A 23,854-nucleotide genomic window follows, 5' to 3' on the forward strand; every position below is an offset into this window, starting at 1 on the left:
TACGTGGAAAAAAATAGAATCTTTTTTTTCTTTTTTTTTTCCAATATTTAATTATAATCTGATTCATTGAATAGATTTCGCGTTAATAAATGCGCTGCAATATAGCATAATTATCTCGAAGTTGGACTATTCCGATTCGATACTTCTCGACTGCACTTTCTTTTCTATTTTATCTACTATCTTCGGATAAGTGACTGATTTAAATTTTAAATTTTAAAATAAAGGAAAATCTTCCTGTCGACGTATCGCGTCGTGTTTCGACAAGCGATCCCGCTCTGCGTCACAAGAGAAATCGAGTGACAGCATGACCCAGAGTTTCCTCGTCGATTGTGCGATTCACCGAAACGTGACGAGTAACTAGTTTGAATATGAATTGATCGGAATCGATCGACAAGAGAAGAGAAAGATGATTGGCGACACGGCGCAGATCGACAGAGAGCTTGTCGATTGGATCGACGGCATTCCGTTTTCGCGACCCGCGAGGAATTTGGCGAGAGACTTCTCGGATGCCGGTAAATCCCCGATCCTCGCGTCTCAAGATCATTTTTTTTTTCTTCTTTTTATGAATAAATTTAAAGATGACGTCGACTATAAACCTCGATCGATTTAATCGGCAGTTAATTTAACCGACAGAACTGCAGCTTGAGGCAATTAAAATTTTTAACTGTACAATTGATCAAATTTTTTCCTATCCTGAATAATAGAAATAGTTAATAATTTTATCAGCAATTCTATTATTCTTGGAAAGTTTATCATTGTTTAACCTGGCGTAATTAAAATAAAAATATATAGCATAATTACTAATAAGGTAGAATTTTTACTAATATAATTATCTTTAATCTCAGTTTAATTAATTTTTATTTTTTTAGTTTAAAAAATTAAAAAAGGATAAAGAGTAAATTGAATCAAGTTTAAAAAATTATTAAAATTAAATATAAGAGCTCAAATCGTAGAAAAGTAGAATTTCTAAAATATTTAACACATTATTATACACCGGTTAGATTCTTTTGGATCAGATCTCCGATTTAAATTATAAATTGCTAAAATTATTTTAAAACTTTACAACAAAGCAGTTGCAATGGTAGTACACTGTGTTTATAACAGTATCTGGAATTTGTGTTGTATCCCATCTCCGTAATACTGGGATAAGTTAATCAGAGTTCGACTGAACGCTGAATCACTATGTCCCTCGACAGTTCTCACGGCGGAGGTTCTGAAGTTGTACTATCCGCGATACGTGGAGCTTCACAATTATGCTCCGGCAAATAGCATAAACACGAAGCGGGAGAACTGGAAGATGCTGAATCGAAAGGTGCTCGTGAAACTTGACATGAAATTGAGCAGCGACACGATTCATCAATTGGCAAACGGGTCGCAAGGCGCAATCGAGAAGCTCTTAACGAAACTGAGAATGAAAGTTCTGAAGGACGGCATAGAAATTCAACGGTCGAAACTCAAAGACTCATCGCTAGAAAGCCATGTAGAAGGCAACGACTCGCAGACATCAAATAATTACGTTTGCCCAAGTAGAACAAAAAGTCATTATGACATCAAAGATAGCATCAGAATAAGCTATACAATAATTATTACAAGTTATTTTTTAATCAGCTACGATTCATTTTAGTATCATTTTGACATTATCGTGATATATTGTTCTGCTTGGGAATATTTCGACTAATGTCTCGTTCATTTTTTAACTTATCGTACTCTTTATAGGAGAGAAGACTGGAGACAGCTTGCTTGTTGATGATGGCCATCTTAAATCATCGGTAGGAGGTTCAAACAAGCTCGATAGCGAAATTTGTGAAACTAAACTGTCGAAATTTACGTGTCTCAAACGGGGGTTCCTCGTTCTCTTTGGTTGGATCATTTGTTTCTTTCGTATATGGAACATCTTTAGCTACTGCACACTTACTCGTTTTCGCAGACGTGAGATACTCGATATATAAGTGAGATGAAAATTTTGTGATTAAAAATCAGAAATTGATAAACTTTCAAATTCGTTTAAAGGCGACGCGCTCCCGAATGTCACGACGAAAAGGATTGAAGATGCAAACAACGAAAGTGTGCAGCGTACGATGTACACGGAGTTGAAGCAGGAGTTGCGCGAAAAGGAGGAAGTGATAAGCACCTTGAACCACAAGATTGCGTATTTGGAGAGTTCGGTGAAACTTAAGGACCTGCGGATCTCCAGTCTGGCGGCGCAGATCCTGCAAAACGCCTGTCGAGATGGACCAATCCGCGAAATCCCAATCGTTCGACGGCGCACGCGTTAAATTACGTTCGCGATCGCACAATTTTCACGAGAGCAAAACGAATTAGAAATCCGCAGTAATGCAGAGTCACCAAGTTGGTTGTAAAATCAGAAATAAAAGATGATGAGACTTACTATCCCAGATAGCACAGAGAGTTCAAAAGGAACTCAATTGTATGTCATCAATTATGAATTCTATTTGAGATGCAAAAAGAATTATTTTTATAAAAATATAATAAAAATAATTCTTTGTGCATCTCAAAAAGAATTCGTAATTGGTGACATACAATTGAGTTCTTTTTGAACTCTCTGTGCTATCTGGGATAATATTTATTTATATCACATGCAGCAAAATTACTCTTTTTATCACATTATTTTTATGACCTACAGCTTTCTTTTAGCAAATTAGACCGTACAGAAATTAACAAACAATTTTCACTCGCGTAATTCAATTTGTCGGCTAACCGAGTGGTCACTTTCTAGATAAATAAACCATGCTCCGATTAATCAAAGTTTCTACTTTTTAAGTACTCGGCTCTCTCGTGGTACGACATTGTTCATATGACCTCAAAGACCTGTAAGAAAGATAAATGCGATAAATTATTTTCTATATACGAGCAATTTTTATTCGACTTCTGCAGCCAGTCTGCAGTCAGCCTCCACGCGCGCAGATCCTGTTCGATTTCTATCACCAATTTGCTAATACAGCATGCTTAGCAGGCTTTGTCGACTATTGCGAGAAACCCGACTGAATAGATGACTATGGATTTATGATAAAAATATGATTGATTTATTACCAATCTGCTAGCCAGTTGTTAGCATTTTGCTATGTGGGTTGGCGTGTTTATAATTAATTTTTTTAGATAAAAGAAAATTATGCAAACTTTTTTTTATGTCTTTGTGTCGTATGGTTTTAAATTACTTAATTTTTTAATGTAAAAATCATGATATCATATATTAAAATTATATAGAGTATTTTGCTTTATTAGAAAAAATCTTTCAAGGCAAAAGTTACGTTTCAAGTTACGTGTGAATTCATTATATCCTGGAATCATTTATTGTGAAAAAAATTATGTAAAATAGGACCGTCCAAAGCCACCAGGAAAGTGGCATCAAGGTTATTTTCTCATCATCGTTTCTCACTGTGAAAGGTGGGGATGTCGATATTGTTCACTCACCTATGCCTGAAAGGGGGTCTACAATGTCAGTAGCATACCGGCTCTTGGTTTGTAACGGCACATGAAGTAGCGAAGACCTTCATAAGAATCTGTCATAGCGGATGTGAGTACAATTATGTCAATTCAATTAACGTATCTCTTCTTACAACGTATTTTACATCTGTTATGGGATTTACGTAATATAAGCAAATACAAATATCATCATTTCTTATCTGCTTTGAGAATATTACCGCAATAGAAAAATTAAAATATATTTCAGACAATATATTCCAGATTTTGACCATAAAATTAAAAAATGTGGAACTGTAAGTAGGTATTCGTAGTCGATTCTTAAGAACGTCTTAATTAAATATTGTCTTAAGATGTGTTAAACCAACTACAATGCTATGTTAATATCTTAAGACGTTACTTAAGATTGTTTTGAAATAATTTACTATATACTGGCTGTAGAAAGCCGAGATATCAAAATTAAATATGTAAGAATTTATATAATGTTTAAAATCGAAACATAAGATATTTTTATATAGAGTGTCTTAATAATGTTTTAAAGACACTTTATATTTCGATTTGGGATATTATATTGTCTGGGAACATAAATGTACGATATTGCAATAACAAAAAAAGATTTTTTACTATACTTCCATTAGAGATTAGTCTACAGATTTTAATAAAATATATTTGTGTCATGGTCGTTAGATAAATAAAATAGAAAATCAGAGCCGTTAGAACAAGAAAAGTAAAATAATATCTTGTTTTTAAGATCAAGTTTAATAAAATCGAATGGTTTAGCTTGCTAATTTTATTGCATGAAAAGATTTAAGAGGGATAAAATTGTGGTGTTTTTCTAAGAAGAAAGAGATTTTCTGTTTTAAATTTTTAATAAATTCTAAGAATTAAATAAAACCAAATATAATTTGATTATTGATGTTATAGTATTATATTGTAAATATTATAGTGAAACATCAATTTGACTTGCTAATACTAAAATTATACTAAATAATCTATGTGCAATTAATTGTTTAAGTCATTGTTACGTATGTAATTAAGAGGAAAAATATTATGAACAGTCATTTATTACTAGTGTTTTTATCTACTTGAAGTCATTATTTCTTGTTATCATTATTAAAAATGAAGGTACTAAATACGCTTATAATCTTATAAAGATATCAGCACACTTTTTTGCCACTCTGTTCTTGTTTTATATCTTTTTACACAAACGTTCTGAATGTCGACCGTAATATTTATTGCATGTATTATTTTGTATTATATGATTTTACTTAAAACAATTTTATAAACTAAATTTATTTTATTTTATTTATAAACTTTACTAAAATTGATTAATTAATTGTTTTTAATAAAATTATACTCATTATTTTACACGAAAAATTATTTTTGCTGTCATCTATCAGCTATCTTATTGTTAGATAAATTGAGATACAGCTCGATCAGAAAACAAGACAAATTTTTTAATTAATTGATCAATCGCATTATATGCGCAATACAGCTTTTATAAAGTAAAGTTGTATTTATGCATAATGAAATTAATTAATTGATAAATTAAAAAATTTGTTTTATTTTATTAATTTATTCAATTTTAACGAATAATAAATAAAGTTGTACTAAAAAAATAAATTTGATATCTGTAAAACAAAGTGTATAGTCAACAACTTTCTTCAACTCTGTAGTGCGTAGAATGCGGATATACTTTCGAGCTCCGCCTCGGCCAAGGTAAAAATATGTAAATGCGAAGATGTGTTTCCTTAGAGTAAAAGATTTGCGTTTGAAGAGACGTATAACGAGACTTTCGCTTTCTCTAAAGCGGCAATAGAATTTACTATTTGAAAAATAAATATTACTAAAGTTAGCACGTGTAGATTTTTAATTTATTCCAATTGCCTTATTAATTTATCTCATTTTAGAAATGTATTTTTTTTTATTATTTACTTTTTTTTAAATAAAGTGTAGTATAAAATTTTTTTAGCAGAATATAATGTAATACATTTGTAAATAATGTCGTAATTAAAATCTAATTTTAATATGATATATTTGTATTTTGTATTGTGTTTAGATAACATGATATTGAATAGCATTCCTTGCACAACGCTGCTTTACTGGATTGCAGCTATTGTGTTTGGTGGTGCGATATTGCTCCTAGTGGGCCTTCGTCTGTACGTTATCTGTACTTTAGGCATTTGCAAGAGCAAAAACCGAATGGATGGTAAAACCGTAATAATCACCGGATGTACTTCCGGTATTGGGAAGGAGACAGTGAAGGATCTCGCCAAAAGAGGCGCGAGAATTATCATGGCATGCAGAAACACGGATACTGCTAATCAGTTGAAAGGTTTCGTAACTAAAGTGATTATTTTAATAACATTGTTAAATAGTAATAGTCGATGGGAATAAAGACAATTCTGGTTATCTTCGTCTTATCATCCTTGAAAATAATCATCGTTGCAAAATAAAAAGTTTTCCATTATTCTTTCAGAAAATTGCACAGTTTTATATAAGTGTGAAAAACGCAACGGATTACTATCCACGTGTAGCTTACTAAACTTAATTGATTATTTTAACAATTTAATTGCGATTGTTACTATGACTGAATTGTCTACGAATGAGCAATGCTTACGTTAGCTTACAATTAGAGATAATGCTGTTGCTTACAATTGCAAATCAAGATGCGGTCATTGAACAAGACTTTCTATCACATTTATTATGTATTTAGTCTGTTTGCATAATTTTTCGAATAGTGATACAAATTTCTTTATTTCACGTTGATTTATTTTATGTGGCAATATTAGTCGGACACTAAGATGAAAAAATTAAAATAAATAAATACAAGAAAATAAGTGCAAGAAAATCATATTCGTTAATGAAAAGTTGAAACAAAGACAAAAAATGCGATTGTGTTTTATATTTTTATCTTTGGAACAAAAAGTTATTTATCTCTAATAATATGCGCCCAACATTTTTCTCGGAAATACGTATTTTTACATATTCTTTTTGTAATAAAAGTTGTGTCTATACATACATATAAATTTCTTTTATATGCAGATGAGATTGTGAAAGAATCAAAGAATAGCAATATCGTGGTTCGCAAATTGGATTTGTCATCATTGCAATCGGTCAGAGAATTTGCGCTACAGATAAATCAAGAGGAGACCAGATTAGACGTGTTGATCCATAATGCCGGAACTGCGGAGACTTTCAGGAAAAAAGTTACGGAAGATGGATTAGAACAAACTATGGCTACTAATTATTTTGGGCCATTTTTATTGACGCATCTTTTAATCGGTAAGAAATTATAACGCAAAAATGCGCATTTATTAATTTTTCTATTGCACTATAATACAGTTTGAGTAAAATAAAGATGGAATATTTTGTTCGCTCTGTTAGTATTTAATTGTGTTTAATCATTGAAAATAGATCAATAAGTTTATAATGCCAAAATATAGTAATAGCTTTGATGATTTTATATTTATTAAAATAATAACTTTTTACTGTATGTGTGTTATATCTACAGTTATATATTATGTTTATATTCAAGAAGTAAATGATAAACGATGACTAACAAAAAATTACAATAATAACTCTGTTTAGACCAGTTATTTAGTTTTTTCACAGTTTAAGCAAGATTTACGCAGAAATAATAAAAAGCGCTATTATGACATTATCATTAATGTTATAAAATAGATGTTCTTTTTTTTACATTTACGTAAGTTATTTCATCGTAAGACAATCTTGATTGTTATTTACAGATTTATTGAAACGATCGAAACCAAGTCGTATCATAGTGGTAGCGTCATCGCTCTATCGACTAGCGTGTTTAAATCTCAATAATATCAATCCAACATCGACCTTGCCGGCGTATTTGTATTACGTGTCAAAGTACGCGGATATAGTTTTCACGTTGGAGTTGGCGCGACGTTTGGAGGGCTCGGGAGTGACGGCAAATTGCTTGCATCCCGGAATGATAGACAGCGGAATCTGGCGAAGCGTACCCGCTCCGTTATCCTGGGGCTTAAATCCTTATAATTAAGGCTTTCTTCAAAACGCCTGAGCAAGGCGCGCAGACAACTATTCATCTTGCAGTTTCTAATGAACTTAACGGGATTTCAGGAAAATACTTCATGGATTGTGCCGTAAGAATCGTTTTACAAACAGTTTCTAAAGTTCTGAAACTTAATCTTTACTTAGAAGAGCTTCAATATTCTAGAAGTTTTAGTGATACCTTGATTGTATTTCTCTATACGTCTACCTCGATTTACAAATTTTCGGACTTACCAAAAATTTGTAAGTCATACTACGGACTAAAAATTAAATACTATTTGACTTTATGTATCCTATTTAAGATCAAAGTTTTGTTCAAAATGGAGAAATACCTCGATAATTCATTCTTCTTTCAAATGCATCTTTTTAAAACTTTTCTTAAAGCACTCTAAATATACTTTTAGGAACATGAATTATCGAATGCTGTGAAGGATCCTTCTAAAGGTAAAAAATTATGGGAACTAAGCGAGCCTTTAGTGAAATTGCAACTATCAGATCCTAAGATATAAGTGCGTTTTCTTTTTTGTTTAAATGTTTATATAATTTGTAACATTTGCTATATATATAACGGTCTTTGTACTTAAGATTTTACTTAAAATGTTAATAATAATTTTATAACTTTAATATAATATAATTTATTTGAAGTATCAAAGCTTCATTAGTCAATATTTTTTATATTAAAAAATTTTTACAAACAGTATTGCTGTTTTGCAGAAATATTTTTATTAAAAAAAGTTTTCCATGAAACGATGATTATATATAAAGATTATATGTGATCTTTTCTTTCCTATATCTATCTCCCCGATAAGAAAAGATTTATAAAATTGTATGACAAAAGAATTCTAAAAGATTTATAATCCGTCATTATGAGAGTATAGTTGAGAAAATAGATGTAGAAAGATTAACCTTTTATAAAACATTAATAAATGTTTGCGCAATTAAATTTTGAAATAATATATTGGCATAATAATAGCGATATGGCGAATCATCTTAACAGCACATTTGCAAAATTAAATTTAGAAAGAAATTGTGCAATAATTGAGAAAAATATTTCAGTCGTAATATGTTTAAAACATTTAGAAATATAATTGTGCAAAAAAGACTCAAATTATTCCCCAATTATTTCTAAATTATAATGCATAAATATTGAAACATATACGGAATGTGTAATATTGCATGTTTCAATATTTGTGCATTATAATGTAAATATGATTTAAGAGTTACTGACCGCTATTACTATCAATGAAATACTCTCCAACGGACGCAACTAATCTGTCAGACAAAGTGCCTCTTTTTTAATCTTTATTAAATGTCTAGTGAATAAGCAATATTTGTTAAATTTATTGTGTAATACCTTTTGATATTAATTTTAAATTAAATATTGAAGATTAAAAGCTGTAAATATTGCACATTATTATTGCATTATTGCTGTATTATATTGTGAAAATATTGAAGATTATAATGTGATAATTTTAAATGCTGAAATAATTGCAAAATATTTATGTTTCAATATTTGTCTAATCTTTAACAAATATTATTTAAGAATTATATTCTGACAAAACTGTTGCGTTATTGCGAATCATTTTAGCACAATCTTTAATGCCATTATTGTGCAATGTTTGCAAAATCTTTCTATCGGGGCTGTTAATGGATGTTTTCCATTACATTTTTCATCTCTTGTCTGTTATTTACTGTGTTTATTAGATCTTCTATACTACTCAGTCCATTGCCTTATATTGCGGAGATACGACATCTTCTTCCGTTCTATTTTTCTTCTATCCTCAATCTTTCTTTCGACAATATTATATATATATATATATATATATATATATATATATATAGATAGACAGATTGATAGATAAATAGATATATGATATATAAAGAAAAAAAAGGTATTAATGTAAATGTGTCATTTTTGAAGAGTTCTTGACGTATTTTCTAAAAATCTTTTTAAAAGGTGTTACATAAATCAATTTCTATTTCAAAGGATTCAAAGGAAATAAACTATCCCATTTTTGCATTCTATCGGGGAAAAATCCTGTCTTCATTTTTGATTCCTCGGAGATTTCTAGATAGTTATCCTTTTCTAATAGATATGGCTCCCATGTAACGTTTTTTGCCAAAGCTGGAGACACTGGTTGTCCGGTTTGAGCGAAATTCGACCACATGTTTGTCATAAGTTCCACCATAGGAATTTCCGGAGCATCGTTTTCGAAAAATGGAAATTTGATTTTCATATAGAACAGATATTGCAAATCGTCATGATGCGCCACTCCTGTGTGAAATGATAAAATAAATAATAAATTTAAATATATATACTTATATATAATTTATGCAAAAATTAGATAACCATAAAATCGTAAAGTGTTCTATCTCTCTCTCAAGTAATTTAAATAATTTAAATTAAATTAAAAATAAAGCAGTAAAATATAAAAACAAAAATAATACCATATGGTGTAGTTTTGTTCCACATGACAAAACTGTATCGTCCTCGATAAGAATTCATATAAAAGTAAACGGGTTGATCGCTATTTTCTGCGATCAATTTTACAGTACGATACAGAGGATACGTAACTATACTGTCTGTGTTGATCTGAAATAAAAAAGCACAATTATATTGCAAATGAATTAATTGCAATTAATTTTATTTATATTGTTATGTTAAATTAATTGTTCCAAATATACTATTATTTTAATATATTTTTTTATAATAATGTACGTACATGTGCAAGACCGTCATAAGTATCTGGACTGATTGGTTTGTCGCCGAAGTAAAAACGTCGTAATTCGGTACTTATGTTTCTGGACCGAGGTGTATCCCGTTCGTACATAAAATTAATCGGTGCGAGTCTGTACCAGTCATTATTCAAGTCGTTCACTAGCGAATCATTTCCGAGTTCGTGTTGCTCGTTAACAACTAAAAATCAATAAAATATATTTTTATATATACATTAAATCTTTTTTTATAATATTTCAGTTATTGTTTCTTACTCCCCTTAAGAAAATTTACTTTAAATAAAGTTAAAGTTTTTAAAATTACGTTACAAATCTAAAAGTTTACTGAAGAAATTTTTAGGTAATTTTTAGATAATTTAAGGTATATAAAAGGTTTATCTAAAGTAATTTAAGCCTTTTCCCAAGGGTCTCTTAAGAATTAAATGGAAATTACGAAAAGATACAAAACACTTACAGGCAACCACGCCATCAAACTCATTTTCAGTAACTCCTGCAATTAGCGGAACTTTGTGGAACTTTCCTTTTCTAATAAGATCATAAGGCTGCTCGGGTAAAAATCTTTCTACGTCGTGAACCTCAGGTTCTACTACGGGTGTCCATATTAAGATTGGATGATAGTTCCACTCCTAGAACATATTATAATAAATGGAAGATTACTAGTTTATTTGGGAGTATAATTTTATCTCATAGTGAAAATAAAACAAATATATCTTATGTTTCTGATTTTCTATAGTAATAGATATTGCTTCTCTAATTTTTATTTGCTAGAAAAATTATTTAATCTTATTTACAAAATTTTATTTATTAATTTTGTATTTGTAGCATGTTCCTTACAAAGAACTTGATTATAGACTCTGTGAAGTTCTCCACTGGTTTGGAATTCAAGCAGATCAGCATAGAGCCAGTAGTGTCGGTTGGGCAATCCAACAGTTCGGCTTGTTTCTTCGCCAAGTATAACTGATCGTTCGGATACGGTTCTAGGATCGTCGAACCGCTCATCATGATCGCCCGATGGAACAATCCCTTGGACATCGGCGAGACCATGTGCAACAGCACACTTATCCCACCGACGCTGTAGCCGGATATAGTGACTTGGTCGGGGTCGCCGCCGAATGCGGCTATGTTCCTCTGGACCCATCGAAGCGCCGCTACTTGATCCTTCAGGCCCAAATTGCCCGGCGCCTTCGAGTCGCCGGTGCTCAGAAAGCCTGCGGCGGAGAATCATAATTAATAGGTTTTCTTTTGAACTACGAGCGATAGAATCCCGGTATAATAATTTCGAGTTTTTATAGCGAGGCTTTACCTAGAGCCGCGAGACGATAATTGACGGTGACGAGAACGATGTCTTTGTCCATCAAGTACTGAGGTCCGAAGTTAGAGCTTTTACCCGAGAATAAGTAAAAAGCACCGGGATGAAAGAACACCAGTACGGGTCTCTTCACGGGATCGCTCTCCGATGGTAACTGCGATTAAGATAATTGTTCAATTAGTGATCTCATACTTTTTTTATGCGATTGTACGATATTACGAGACTCACTTTCGTTGTGTAGATATTCACACGGAGACAATCCTCTATTATATTCTCTTGATGTAGTGCTGTACAAGAAGGTCCTTCTTCGGTCGCATCGAAAACGTTGTTCCAATCTGCCGCTGGAATTGCGACCTAGAAATAGAATTAAAAGGGAAACAATAAAAAGAAAAGTGGAACAATTAAATTTGAAGTCTTGTAAAAAAAAAATTACTATTGTGTTGATATGAAAATACGAAATTACTTTTATATTGCGTGCCACTACGAGTCTGCTGTCTTTTTATGTTCTTGAGACATTCTGCAGGATTTATATTTTACATTACATAATACAGATTACAACCGGTCAATTGTAATGCAATTAACGTTTATCTAGTTGCGAAGTATCTGAGGCTTTACTTGAAAACGTTGCTGTCCGGTCGGCGGTTCGGCGTACCTCACGCCGCGGAAGGAATAGATTTTCTTGCCAAGTCTGGTGGTCATGGTGGAACCGCGAATTTTTCCAATCGGGGCGGCGACCTCGTGTTGTTCGCCATCGTCGGCGAGTGCAACAACGATGCTTAGGAGGATAACGAACAAACGTTTCATGATGTTTCTATTGAAGAGAACAGTTTATACTGTCGAGTTTAATGCGAACAGGAAACTCACGCACGTGAAACCGGTTAGACACGTTAAAGTGCCGCACCAGCGAGCACTAAAAACATCTCAAGGACAAATGCGAGGCCTTTTATATATCCGACTAGCGAGGAGGAAGATTCGCGCGCGAATCGCAATTGTCTTTCTGGGAAACTCGAGTCATATCGCACGAGCGTATTTCCCACAAACTGCCAGAAGTACGTGAGGTCACGCACGGTTTCATAATTTAAATATGTGCACGCGCACGGGATTTTAAACTAAAACGCAGCGGGAATTAATTCGATTATTCGACGAGTGAGATGCAGATAAACTCGCAATTTGTTAACATTATCTTCAACGATTACATTTCGTAACATAATATTATCGTCTTTTCCTCTTGGTATATTTTTTAAGTAATTGCTGACGATGCGAACCGATTATATTATCGAATATTAATATAGGTCATATTTTTCTTGACACGAGGAAATATAAAGTTTTTCTCTTACTGGAAAGAAGAATATGTAAGGAGTCTTCATACAGGAGAAAGATACATAAAATTCAATTATTTTATTGCATTATTATTATTTTTCCTATTTTTTTTATAACAAAAACATTTTTATTTTACATTTTAGTTAAAAAAATGCAAATGTTTAAAAATAATAATTAAAAATTATTTCTAATTTTTTTGATATTTTCAAAATATCTTTCTGGATGTCTCTTGGATTTTTTATATTGTTTGAAACTGTATTAGTCATGTTAAAAAATTGATTGAAACACTCTATTATGATAATCAAGCTATTTCTTCTTTAATTCTTTTAATTGCGTTTGTCTTCCGTACGGTAAGTCTTGGTTACACGGCCGTAGTTTAGAGTAAAATTCACAGCAATGTCGTCTTGATCGCTATGATGAGCTTGTTTCTTTGGTTTAGCAAGTTCGCGTATTCGTTTAGGATAACGTCTGTAATTGCTAGCAGCAATACGGGCGTAAGTATCGAGAAGAAATGCCTTCTTATCAAATTGAAATCCCGAGACTTGTTTGCTGTCCACTAATTTGTAGGTTTGATGCTTGTTACCTAAAAATTAGAACTTATAACAGCTGCAAATTAGAATAAAATTGTAGAATAAAATTATTTTTAATTTCCTGTACTTAGCTAAATTTTTAGATATTCGTGTGTGTACGCGTGTGTGTGTGCGCGCGCGCGTGCGTGTGTGTGTGCGTGTGTGCGCGCGTGCGCGCGCGCAAAATTATTCTTTCTTTATGTATAATATCATTTAGTCTAGATATGTATATATACTTAATTAAAAAATTTTTACAAAATCTTACCTGCTATATATCTTGTAGATAAAGGCGAGATATGGGATGTCGATGTTAAATTAGAATCTAATTTCTGTTTTTGTTCAGTAGACTGATTCAGATTACCAAATATTTGGCCGGTTACCTAAACGTGTATTTTAATATTATTTTAATGTTATTATACATTTTTATCCTATACGAGAACGTTACCTGAAGATCATCAGAATTATTAATTTGTGTGTTAAGTTCTTTTTGTTTTTCGTAATTAGACGTGTTCGTTGGTTGAGTGTCACTATTCATATCGTGGACTATCTTGTGCAAGAATTATCTGTTCTTCAATTAATAAAGATACTTTAACGTGCAACGTTGATTTTTAAATTTTAATTAAAATTGCAATTTATTCTATTTATTAGAGAATTGAGAAATGTTAACTTAAAAAATTTTGATCCAAACTTAAGATTTGTTTGAAATTTTGACAGCCAAAGAAATGTCTCTTTCCCGGTTCGTTATTCAATTGTAATTTCAATCTTTCCTGCTATCGTGCGTCACTCTACTTCCGGTGTTTAATTATTTGAAAAACGAGCAAATGTTCTGCATGAAGTTTGAATTTGTACGAATAAGTTTCATTTATATTTAATTCCGTGTTCTCCATTAATTTTTTAAGGGATACTTTGTTTCATTGATTGTAACACATAGAATAATATGAAAATCCATAAGAAACCTTATATAAAGATTTATTACTACAAAAACATTAGTAGATGGTATAAAATATACACATATCAAGTTATTAAATATAATACAATAATCCCTAAAAATTATCGATAATTTTTTTGTATTTGGACGGATACGCTTAGAGATATGACTCCGTTGGACGGACGCAAAGGCAGCAATCATGCTTAAGTTAATATTCAACTTCATCTCTCTCAGTCATTTGTACTTTTGTAAAAATATATGTGTAAAAAGTATAAAAAAGAATACTTGATTGATATTTAAAATACATTTTTAATAATATTAGCAATACGTAGTAGCGATAAAATATTGTATATTGTTAAATATAATATATATAACTGCCAATTGCTAAAACGTGTTAAATCAGATTTATTTGTCAGATCTCTATTTTTCGTTTGTAATCTCGATACGAATTCTTATTCAAATATAAGAGTGCAAATCGCAGACGTGACACTTATCTACCAAATGCGAAAGTAAACATAATCATAATTATCGTAGCGAATAACGAGTAGCTTATCGCTGATGCGCCTGCATTGCAATCTACGATTCTCCTAGCTCTCATAAAATCTGGTCCAAGATACGCGCTATACTCTCGCTTATTTGGCGGGATTACTAACAGCTGCTGAGTGGCATCTTGAAAAATGAGATCGCTATAAGGCGATGGACTATAATACATGCTAAAGCTAAACTCGTCCTGTTCTTTTCGACCATAGAACTGTTGTGCGTATATAAATAGATTGATATATGCGTTGATCTGCGTCTCATTGTAGCCATAATAACCACCGCGCGTGACTATAGCATTAGCGGCGACTTTGCCTAGGTTGCAATTCTCATAATCTGCAGTTGGTCGACGCGTACCATCCGGGCACAGCAACTCGAAATCTTTCGTAAAGGTATTGCGCGCCCAGAACTCCCTGCGCTTGCCATCAGTGTTCTCTGCGACCGTTGTATGTTTCACGAAGGACACATCGCCACCTCCCTCCACTAGACATCTAAAAGCACCTGTGTATCCAAAGTAATCCTCTGAAGCGTCTCTTCGGCAATATCGGTAACTCACCCCGTGACACAAATCACACATATTATCGTAAGGCACGCCTATAAATATTAAATAATTAAGTAGTTAAATAAAAAAAGTTTTACAGACGTAATTATTCTATGAAAGAATGTATCGCTTTATTTTTTTTTACCTTGTACTATTTATTGTACTTAAATACTTTGTATTATTTACGTTGAATTATTAATTTAAAGTTGGCAATTTAATTAATTTAAATTGCCAACTTAGACAAATTATTAACTTATTCTTAATTTTAATGTTTAATAATTTTAGCTACCTATATTATATTCGGTACTGAGCGCGCCCGGTACACAAGACTTGCTGAAGTATTCGGCGGCGGCGCGCACAGAATCGCAACCATATCCTCTGATCCATTTGTTGGAAATGAGATATGCCAGTGGATAAACCCATCCCGCAGCCGTATTGATTCCAGTATGACAAGTGTATTTGTTTTTAAGATATGTTAGATCCGTATTGTCATCCTCCTCCTTCGCGACAGCAACAACATAATATTCTGGTGTATCTAAATTATACATTTCGGATATAAATGGTATCAGTTCAAACTGCAATCCAGCAGTGTAGACATCACTGGCATCTAGTACAGTCACATCTGCAATTCTATCATAAAAAAAAAAATGAAACTATAATGCCTGAAATTTTATTTCAAGATATATATGTATATTTAAATATATATTTTATACATACCCGCTTCTTATCAACTGCATACAATTTATTTGACTGTGACCTCTGTGACAAAGTAATTCTGGTTTCAAAAGCTGGGCTTTCAAAGCGATCTACAAAATAAGCAATAGATATTAAAATTAACAACATGTTTAAATAACATGTACATGTAAACAGTTATTTTGTTAATACTATGCAATCTGAACCTTCATCTTTATGCATTTTTCCATTTCTGGATCAGATGTCACGCATAATGTCATTCGATTTACAGGACAGTGGCGCACGCCTAACACGTGATCTAAAGACCTTCCTAAGTATCCAGTGTATGTTTGATCTTTTTCAGATAATTGTACGAAATCGCGAGCAGAATCCTAGAAAAAATAGAATATATTATAGATATAAGCGCTGACTCAATAACAAATAAATAAAAAGAAGACATATTAAGACTTACAGAGAACATTAAATTATGCTGCAGTCCATATCTAGGCGCCGATTCGTATAAATCAAATACTTCTATCGGTTGCACATGTGTAGGTTCATTGCGATCCCTTTCTCTGTTATAGTAATCGAATGTATCATTGAGTGAGGGCCTATCCCATGGGTTAAATCCTCCTCTTCCGCCCCCGCCGCCGAAGCTACGATCGTATGCGTTACGATCCCAATTGTCTGTGTTATATTCGTTCGGATTCCTAAAGCCACTTCTATTATAGTCACTTTCGCCAAATCTGTAACCCGGACGATTTTCGAAATTATCCTGATTGTTGTCAAAACGATTGAAGCCTTGATTGTTGTCGAAACGATTAAAGCCTTGATTATTGTCAAAACGATTAGAATCTTGATTGTTGTCAAAACGATTGAAGCCTTGATTGTTGTCGAAACGATTGGAATCCTGAGTATTGTCGAAACGATTGGAATCCTGATTATTGTCGAAACGATTGAATCCTGTTGTGTCATTCTTATTCTTGTGCAATATCCGAACGGCCTTCTCTAAAAATCTTTGATACTTTCGACGCATGTCGAAATTAGTCGCCGAAGACGTAACTATCGCGCGGGACGGCACAGTGCCCCAGTTGCAAGATCTGTAATCATCCACGGGTCTACGGATACCGTCTCTGCACAGCAGTTCAAATTGATCCTTCTTCACGGAACCTGAAATAGCGAGAATCGCAAAATCAATACTTCACCGATTTCTTTTTCATTGAAATTCTTGACTTGTGAGACTGCATACTAAAATCAAATGTCGTCGAAGTCATTTCTTGTACAGTGGTATGCACCAAGAAGGCAATTTCACCAACTTCAACCAAGCAGCGGAAAGCTCCCTCATATCCCGAGTAAGGATCTTGATTTGTACACTTGCCGCCGGGTACTTTTCCAATGCACAGACTGCACAACTGGTCAGAATTGTCACCTGCAATTGATTCTCTAAATTATAATAACCATAGGATGGAAATGCAATCTCTATATATCTGTTAACTCACCGAGTGGATTGTATTTATCAATTAATGAGTTCACTGCGCAACTAGGTCCAAAGAATTTAATCGTTGACTTTACATGATTGTTGCAGTCGATAACTTCCATTCCTCCATACTTCATAAGCTAAACAAAACACATTACATGTTAGCGTATCAAAAATTATAACTGTATTGCAATATCATAATTTAAGCTATATAAGATTTTTTATTTCATTTAAAAACTGTATTTTTAAGAATGTTGAAATAAATAGAAAGTATATAACCAAAAGTTGATAAAAAAATATATAGTTGTAAAAAATTTTAATAGCAATCAATCTCTTTTAATAAAATTTTAACTAAATAAATTAAGTGTGTGAATCCTATTTCACTTTAGATACAAATTTTACTCACATTGTTAACAGGAATAACCCAACCAGCTAGTGTTCCAACACCAGCAAAACAGCCCTTCTTGCCTCTAAGATCATACAGATTGTGTACGTCGGACAGAGAGCCTTTCTTAATTACTGCAACTGCATATTCATAATTTAAACCATTTTCATAGACTTCCTGCATTATCGGTACAAGACTGTGATATCGTCCGCCTATGAAGACCTCTCCAGCATCTAGTGTTGTTATCTGCGCCTCCTCATGGTCCAGCATGGACATGCATTCCTCTTTATTGAAGGCTTGCTTGCATTTCAGCGAAAAGTAGCTGTAGCCAAAGGAGCCTATCTCACGATCAACTGCCCTGGAGAAGGCTGTGCATTTGTTCTGTTCACTCTCGGATACTGTGCACCACGTGATTGTGTTGTTAAGGCGTTGGCCTGTCGATAATTAATCAATTAATACAGCAGGTAACAACATGGCACAGCACTTTGTATTCCAACGGTGTGTATTTTTTTTAATGTAAATAAAGTGGGAGTGGTGTGCTAATGTTATGGTGAAACATAAAAACTAAAATAATATAAAATACATAATCGTTGTCGAATCGTTATTGGGATTCAATTAATACATCAATTTGATATGAAATACGATTGTTTTAGGATAACTACTTGTAATTAGACGTGCATCGCGAGGTATGACTACGTTTTCCACGTTAATTTCGCTTCGTGACGTTAGTCGCGAAAGAAAAATGCATTACCGTAAATTTGATGTAACGCTAAACAGCATAGGGATAATAATAACGTATAAAGCCACATCTTTTCTCTGTATTTCTTTCGAGTTAATTGCGCACGGACAACACCCTTGACATGACTACTCCGAATTGTAACGAACTACACCCAACTCTACAACACGCGTCACGCAGGCCATTCATTAAACGAGGACGGAATGAACGATTCGACGCTATGAGTCTGTTCGTCGCGCAGACTTTTGCATGTGTAGATATATTAAAAGAAAAAAACGACAATAAAAATGAAAAAGAAGATATATACTTGAAATATAGAAGAAGAAAGGAAAAGAAGAAAAATAATGTAAAAGAATAATAAAAACTACAAGCGAGGAAAACAGATATTTACTTCTTTGCGGGTATGTCACGTTGCACTTTCTGTACTTAAAGTGAAATAAATATGTAATAATTAGATGTTCGAGAGAGAAAAAGAGAAGATATAAGATATTTTTTTTAGATACGAAGAACAAATTTAATTCATTTTTTTATTATTAAATTTTTTGTTTTATTTACAATTTTACATCGTCTATCACGCTAGTCAATATTAAGTCTGTTCGTTTTAGCTGAACATTAGTCATTGGTGTTCGCTCGCTTTCCAAAATTTTTGCACTTTAAAACGAGATTAAAATACATATGCGGCCGTTAGAGAAAGAAAGAGAGAGAGAGAGAGAAAGATAGAGGAAAAGCGAAAATATCAAGTGTAAAAAGTACAGGCAACAGTCACATGGATCTCCGCGGGAGTCCACGGGAAGATCAAACATGTCGACACGGAGTGCATCTGGTGCGGGGTGATCGGGAATTGAGAGGAGGGAGGGGGGGCAGAGAAAGGATCCGGTCTGCGACCTGTCAACAGGCTACGACAACGGACGGGTCTCGGCATTCTCGGCCGGCGCGAAAATGACATGAATAATGGAATGCGAGCATCGCTAGAGCGTCAGGATGCACGAGAATCGCGCACACGGATCGAATCGTTACGTGATGCTCGCAAATTCGAGAAGGACGTGTGCACTTTGCGCAGGCACTACGCTCGCGGTGCGATTCACTCGTTCAAGCTAGTGCAACGAGGGATTCGTATCCTGACGAGGAAGTCTTGCTGAGCGGACGGCTCGTCGTCGTGTACGAACTCTGGAACGGACAAACGAGAGATTCGCGACGTCTGTCGACAGCATCCCCCTTCTTTCAGAGGGATGCGCACTATCACGAGATACCTGGCAATAATCTCACGTCGGAATGTCCATTCGTACTTGTATTATTAATCGACAATTGCAAAAGTAATTTTAAAGATTACGCTGTGAATTACGTTATCTTTGCGCTCGTCTTCCTCTGCTACAATTGAGAGCTGTATACTTAAAATTTTTTGGTAATAAAAAGAACTCATCGTTTCCAGTGAAAAAGAAATGCCATTGAGAAATACCAGTAGAACATTAAAGTTGCTCTTGCTAATTAACTTGTAATTTGTATTTTAATCTTTTCGTAAACACTATTCAGCATGGATAACATTTGGAAAAGCGTAAGGTTTAAATATATCTTTGCTTGCATCCTGATCACCTTTGTCACATCATGTATAATCAGCATATCTCCTATCAGTATTGGTTAGTTGTTGTTGACATACTGAAAAGCACAAAATAGTACAAAAATAGTTTCTTTAAGAGTGAATTATTTCAGACGAGTGCAAGTGCGAGGCAAATGCTCAGTCGAATCAACATCTCAAGCAAGTGACTGAGGAAATTAATGGACATAAAAAGAAAGCTGAGCATCGGTTGGCCATACTAGTGCCATTTAGGGATCGCTTTGAGGAATTACTAATATTTGTACCACATATGCAGAAATTCTTGGACAAGCAAAATCTAGATTATCATATATTTGTATTAAATCAGGTATTGTAATAATAGAGAGATGTCTAGTGAACAATTAAGAGGCAGTATTTGAATTTTATATAATATTTTTTCCAGGTGGACAGGTATAGATTCAATCGAGCATCTCTGATAAATGTAGGCTTCCTTGAAACAGAGAAAGCATTCGATTACATTGCGATGCACGATGTAGATCTATTGCCTATGAATGATCAATTATCGTATGCATATCCAAGTGGAGGACCTCATCATATATCGTCACCAGATTTACATCCTCGATATCACTACTTTACCTTTATTGGTGGAATACTGCTCATTAAAAGGTAAAGTAATGTTTTATTTAACAAATTTGCAACAGTAAATCATGATGAAAAGGTAAAATATATACTCTTCAATTTCACAGGGAGCATTTCATTCAAGTAAATGGAATGTCCAACAAGTATTGGGGATGGGGTCTCGAGGACGACGAATTTTACGTCAGATTAAAGGAGGCCAACTTAATCGTTAATCGTCCGCAGAATATATCAACAGGAACACATAATTCATTTAAGTAAGTGTCATTATTTTAAGTCTTTTGACATCTGACAATTAAATAGAAGATGCAATGTTCGACTTTAGCAATTATTACATGAAAAATATGTATTATAGGCATATACATGATAGAAATCATAGAAAGAGAGATATGACAAAGTGTTATAATCAGCGAGAGGTAACTAGAAAACGAGATCGGCAAACGGGCTTGAACAACGTCTCGTACAAAATACTCGATACAATCAAGATGACTATATCAGATACTCCTCTGACGGTGATTAACATCTCTCTACTCTGTGACAAATCGAGCACACCTTGGTGTGAATGTGAGAAACTAGTCGGATCGAAGGATCAAGGGAGATCGAAGGAGAAAAAAAAGACTAATAATAGTAAACTCGCCACTGCAGTGTAATTATAATATTAGTAATTTAATTGTTGAAAATATTATAAATGTACTCAAAAACAACCTTTACATTCTTCCATTTTTTATGTACTCGAACATAGATAAAATAAAATAGTTCCCTATAGTTCGTTCATATACAGAAGATTCTGCTTATGGTACAAATTATTTATATATTTTTTAAATGTTTTATATAGTACAAATCTTATTGGTTTTGTTGAAAAATCATTGAGATTACTCAGCAAAAATTGTTGCTAAAAATGTAAGTTAAATTATTTGAATATAAACTATTTCTATAGATGAAATATTTACAGACGATTATTTCATCATTTATTTTACTATAAATAATAATCTGTTTCTAAATGATTTGTATATATTAGAAAACATGTATTTTGACTTTTTGTAAATGACAATGGTCTATAGCTTATATAATTTCTTATAATTCCGAATGCCTCTGTATGATTTTGCTTTCTAGATCTGTATGAAGCTTCTGTACAGTTCTAACATGTTTCTTTATGTGTTGTTCCGCAGTTGAATTTTCTGAATCATGAAGCTGTCCTTTTTGTGCTGCTTCCAGAGCTCCTTCCGCATGTAAATGTCGCAACTTAAGTAGCCGCGATTCGTAATGCAAAAGTTCCTCCTATGCAATCAATTTTAATATATAAATACAATTGAAATCCATTCAATTATAATTAATAACAAATATAATTAAAATATAACTAATACAATTCTATCTAAATTATAAACATTTTATTAATGGCTTTCTTATAAGATTGTATAAGATTAAATTGAAGTTATTATTAATGTTATACCTTTAAGGATGATAACTCTTCAGGAGAGAATTTTGCTTCCAATGCAATCCTCCATAATCCTTGTACCTTAGGTTCTATGAATTCTTTATGATTTGGTCCCTTTGCGGCGAGTCTGTCTAAACGATCGAATCCATTTCTTAGTTCCAAGTGTTTCTCTCTGAAATAGAAACTGTGTTAAAAGTTTATTCATACATTTATATATACAATATCTTTTACAACATATGTATACCGAAGTAAATTTGCTTTATCTGTGTGACTTAATTTCTGATCTGGTATATTATTAGATAATTCTTCCTGTTCTTCTAACTCGTTCCAGCTTTCTGATTTAAGATGTAAGACATCTAGAAATGTTAGGAACAATAATACAAAATGCAAAAATAACATCTTAAAACTACATACATGTGAATACAAAAGACTAACTTTCAGATTTCTCTGAATCTGTAGATTGCTCTTTCAATAAACTCATGTATTCCTCCACTTTTTCTTGATGATGTTGAAATTCTTGTTTTAAAGTTTCGAGTTCTTCATCTAAGATGAAACAAAAATTATAATCACTTATAATCATTTTCAAATGTAATTATAACTAAATTAAATTCTTATATGTAAATTATAATTATAAATTAAAATTTTAAAAGATACTGTCATTGATATAAATTATGCACACCAGTAAAACCAGCCATTTCAGCTTTGGCCCATAATTTGTTAAGTCTTACATCCTTAAATACATCCTTAGAAACATAATTGCTACCATCGTTCAGTGCTTTGTGTATTTTAAGTAACTTTGGATCCTCAGTCTCAGCAAAATGTTCCAGTAAGCCATATGTGCTCATTATTCCTGATAAAATGTTATAATATAAGCTTAAAATCTAACAAGGCAACAAAAATATAAATAATATGAAAGTTACCGATGAGCTTTTGTCTTAGATGTGCCTCTTCCAAGCCATCGGGATCCTTTCCATCGGACTTGAAATGTTTATATGCAATCTCTTCTTTGTCATGAATCTTCAGATCACTAAAGATCGACTGCAGCTTGGTATCCGTTAAACGCTAAAGCAAAAGAAAATGATGTAAAATTAATAATAAAAGATACATATATGTATATATATTAAATAAGATGTAATTATATTTGTAATTATGTTTTATATGGTATGTGTAACTCACGTTTTTGGCCTTAACCCAAAGAACATTCAACTTTGCCATTCTGAACGGTTTATCCAAGTCTCGGAGAGAAGTCGGGAATTGCGAGGAGTCAACATGTTTAGCTTTGTTCGCCTCAGCGGAGTATTTATTTTCTCCTACGCTGGGATGGATCGACAGTAGACCCAGATTTATTAACAAAATAAATTGTGCATTCAGAAGCACCATTTTTTATTCACAGAAAGGATTGCACAAGCCACACGACACGATGATCAGGAACCATAAACATGAGCTGGCTGAGTCAAACGAAAATGACATTCCTGACGTGTGCACGTGTACACATGTATACCACCCACACGGACACGCACGGTATCGCGTTACTGTCAT

General features: G+C 33.0%; 7 protein-coding genes and 1 long non-coding RNA gene across 9 annotated transcripts; 4 read left to right on the top strand and 4 right to left on the bottom strand.

The window, feature by feature from the left end:
* Nucleotides 1-4: 4 nt before the first annotated feature.
* LOC105840377 lies at nt 5-2,389 on the top strand. The gene is given in 5 exon segments (XM_036295436.1): nt 5-512; nt 1,197-1,516; nt 1,725-1,929; nt 2,011-2,222; nt 2,224-2,389. Coding segments are annotated over 5 exon segments (942 nt in total). The 5' UTR covers nt 5-406; the 3' UTR covers nt 2,323-2,389.
* An 873-nt stretch (nt 2,390-3,262) lies between these two features.
* Nucleotides 3,263-8,478, top strand: LOC105840379 (retinol dehydrogenase 14). Its single transcript, XM_012687294.3, is given in 6 exon segments — nt 3,263-3,535; nt 5,501-5,776; nt 6,487-6,726; nt 7,191-7,462; nt 7,464-7,574; nt 7,887-8,478. Coding segments are annotated over 5 exon segments (999 nt in total). The 5' UTR covers nt 3,263-3,535; nt 5,501-5,505; the 3' UTR covers nt 7,992-8,478.
* Nucleotides 8,479-9,377: 899 nt separating this feature from the next.
* Nucleotides 9,378-12,518, bottom strand: LOC105831592 (esterase FE4). Its single transcript, XM_012671814.3, has 8 exons — nt 12,143-12,518; nt 11,756-11,881; nt 11,522-11,681; nt 11,053-11,426; nt 10,673-10,844; nt 10,206-10,399; nt 9,931-10,075; nt 9,378-9,757 (listed from the first exon to the last, which is right to left on the bottom strand). The coding sequence occupies exons 1-8, from the start codon at nt 12,329-12,331 to the stop codon at nt 9,459-9,461; spliced, it is 1,659 nt and encodes a 552-aa protein (XP_012527268.2). The 5' UTR covers nt 12,332-12,518; the 3' UTR covers nt 9,378-9,458.
* A 561-nt stretch (nt 12,519-13,079) lies between these two features.
* Nucleotides 13,080-14,036, bottom strand: LOC118648897. The gene is made up of 3 exons (XM_036295432.1): nt 13,862-14,036; nt 13,682-13,796; nt 13,080-13,430 (listed from the first exon to the last, which is right to left on the bottom strand). Exons 1-3 carry the CDS (start codon nt 13,949-13,951, stop codon nt 13,174-13,176), a joined length of 462 nt encoding a protein of 153 aa, XP_036151325.1. The 5' UTR covers nt 13,952-14,036; the 3' UTR covers nt 13,080-13,173.
* A 332-nt stretch (nt 14,037-14,368) lies between these two features.
* Nucleotides 14,369-19,007, bottom strand: LOC105831582 (melanotransferrin). The gene is made up of 9 exons (XM_012671795.3): nt 18,708-19,007; nt 17,978-18,390; nt 17,594-17,711; nt 17,344-17,523; nt 16,567-17,264; nt 16,322-16,486; nt 16,140-16,228; nt 15,712-16,052; nt 14,369-15,475 (listed from the first exon to the last, which is right to left on the bottom strand). Exons 1-9 carry the CDS (start codon nt 18,763-18,765, stop codon nt 14,835-14,837), a joined length of 2,703 nt encoding a protein of 900 aa, XP_012527249.1. The 5' UTR covers nt 18,766-19,007; the 3' UTR covers nt 14,369-14,834.
* Nucleotides 18,334-19,129, top strand: LOC118648901. The gene is made up of 2 exons (XR_004965489.1): nt 18,334-18,454; nt 18,610-19,129. It is a non-coding gene; the product is annotated as an uncharacterized LOC118648901 (long non-coding RNA).
* A 733-nt stretch (nt 19,130-19,862) lies between these two features.
* On the top strand, nt 19,863-21,645 carry LOC105831588 (beta-1,4-galactosyltransferase 7). Its single transcript, XM_012671805.2, has 5 exons — nt 19,863-20,326; nt 20,400-20,611; nt 20,687-20,910; nt 20,991-21,137; nt 21,236-21,645. The coding sequence occupies exons 1-5, from the start codon at nt 20,224-20,226 to the stop codon at nt 21,528-21,530; spliced, it is 981 nt and encodes a 326-aa protein (XP_012527259.1). The 5' UTR covers nt 19,863-20,223; the 3' UTR covers nt 21,531-21,645.
* Nucleotides 21,521-23,847, bottom strand: LOC105831587 (alpha-2-macroglobulin receptor-associated protein). Of its 2 annotated transcripts, none has more exons than XM_012671804.3 (7): nt 23,492-23,847; nt 23,236-23,377; nt 22,995-23,165; nt 22,751-22,858; nt 22,560-22,650; nt 22,331-22,487; nt 21,521-22,158 (listed from the first exon to the last, which is right to left on the bottom strand). In XM_012671804.3, exons 1-7 carry the CDS (start codon nt 23,693-23,695, stop codon nt 21,955-21,957), a joined length of 1,077 nt encoding a protein of 358 aa, XP_012527258.1. In that variant the 5' UTR covers nt 23,696-23,847; the 3' UTR covers nt 21,521-21,954. The 2 variants fall into 2 exon arrangements, with proteins under 2 accessions (XP_012527258.1, XP_012527257.1); XM_012671803.3 differs by having other exon boundaries at nt 22,560-22,671.
* Nucleotides 23,848-23,854: the final 7 nt, after the last annotated feature.

Source organism: Monomorium pharaonis, chromosome 1 (genome assembly GCF_013373865.1).
Source record: "Monomorium pharaonis isolate MP-MQ-018 chromosome 1, ASM1337386v2, whole genome shotgun sequence".
NCBI classification, from domain to species: Eukaryota; Metazoa; Arthropoda; class Insecta; order Hymenoptera; family Formicidae; genus Monomorium; species Monomorium pharaonis.

Coding starts and splice junctions, on each gene's coding strand:
- LOC105831588 (XM_012671805.2), top strand. CDS start 20,224: ATGGATAACATTTGGAAAAGCGTAAGGTTTAAATATATCTTTGCTTGC. Junction 20,612..20,686: donor ATATATTTGTATTAAATCAG/GTATTGTAATAA, acceptor TATTTTTTCCAG/GTGGACAGGTATAGATTCAA. Junction 21,138..21,235: donor GGAACACATAATTCATTTAA/GTAAGTGTCATT, acceptor TATGTATTATAG/GCATATACATGATAGAAATC.
- LOC105831582 (XM_012671795.3), bottom strand. CDS start 18,765: ATGTGGCTTTATACGTTATTATTATCCCTATGCTGTTTAGCGTTACAT. Junction 17,712..17,977: donor GGGTTATTCCTGTTAACAAT/GTGAGTAAAATT, acceptor TGTTTTGTTTAG/CTTATGAAGTATGGAGGAAT. Junction 17,265..17,343: donor TTCGACGACATTTGATTTTA/GTATGCAGTCTC, acceptor TCGCTATTTCAG/GTTCCGTGAAGAAGGATCAA.
- LOC105831592 (XM_012671814.3), bottom strand. CDS start 12,331: ATGAAACGTTTGTTCGTTATCCTCCTAAGCATCGTTGTTGCACTCGCC. Junction 11,882..12,142: donor CCGGACAGCAACGTTTTCAA/GTAAAGCCTCAG, acceptor TTCTATTTCTAG/GTCGCAATTCCAGCGGCAGA. Junction 10,076..10,205: donor CTTATGACGGTCTTGCACAT/GTACGTACATTA, acceptor TTTTTATTTCAG/ATCAACACAGACAGTATAGT.
- LOC105831587 (XM_012671803.3), bottom strand. CDS start 23,695: ATGGTGCTTCTGAATGCACAATTTATTTTGTTAATAAATCTGGGTCTA. Junction 22,859..22,994: donor TGAAATGGCTGGTTTTACTG/GTGTGCATAATT, acceptor GTTTCATCTTAG/ATGAAGAACTCGAAACTTTA. Junction 22,488..22,559: donor GATAAAGCAAATTTACTTCG/GTATACATATGT, acceptor TTTCTATTTCAG/AGAGAAACACTTGGAACTAA.
- LOC118648897 (XM_036295432.1), bottom strand. CDS start 13,951: ATGAATAGTGACACTCAACCAACGAACACGTCTAATTACGAAAAACAA. Junction 13,797..13,861: donor ATAATTCTGATGATCTTCAG/GTAACGTTCTCG, acceptor ATACACGTTTAG/GTAACCGGCCAAATATTTGG. Junction 13,431..13,681: donor ATCTACAAGATATATAGCAG/GTAAGATTTTGT, acceptor TCTAATTTTTAG/GTAACAAGCATCAAACCTAC.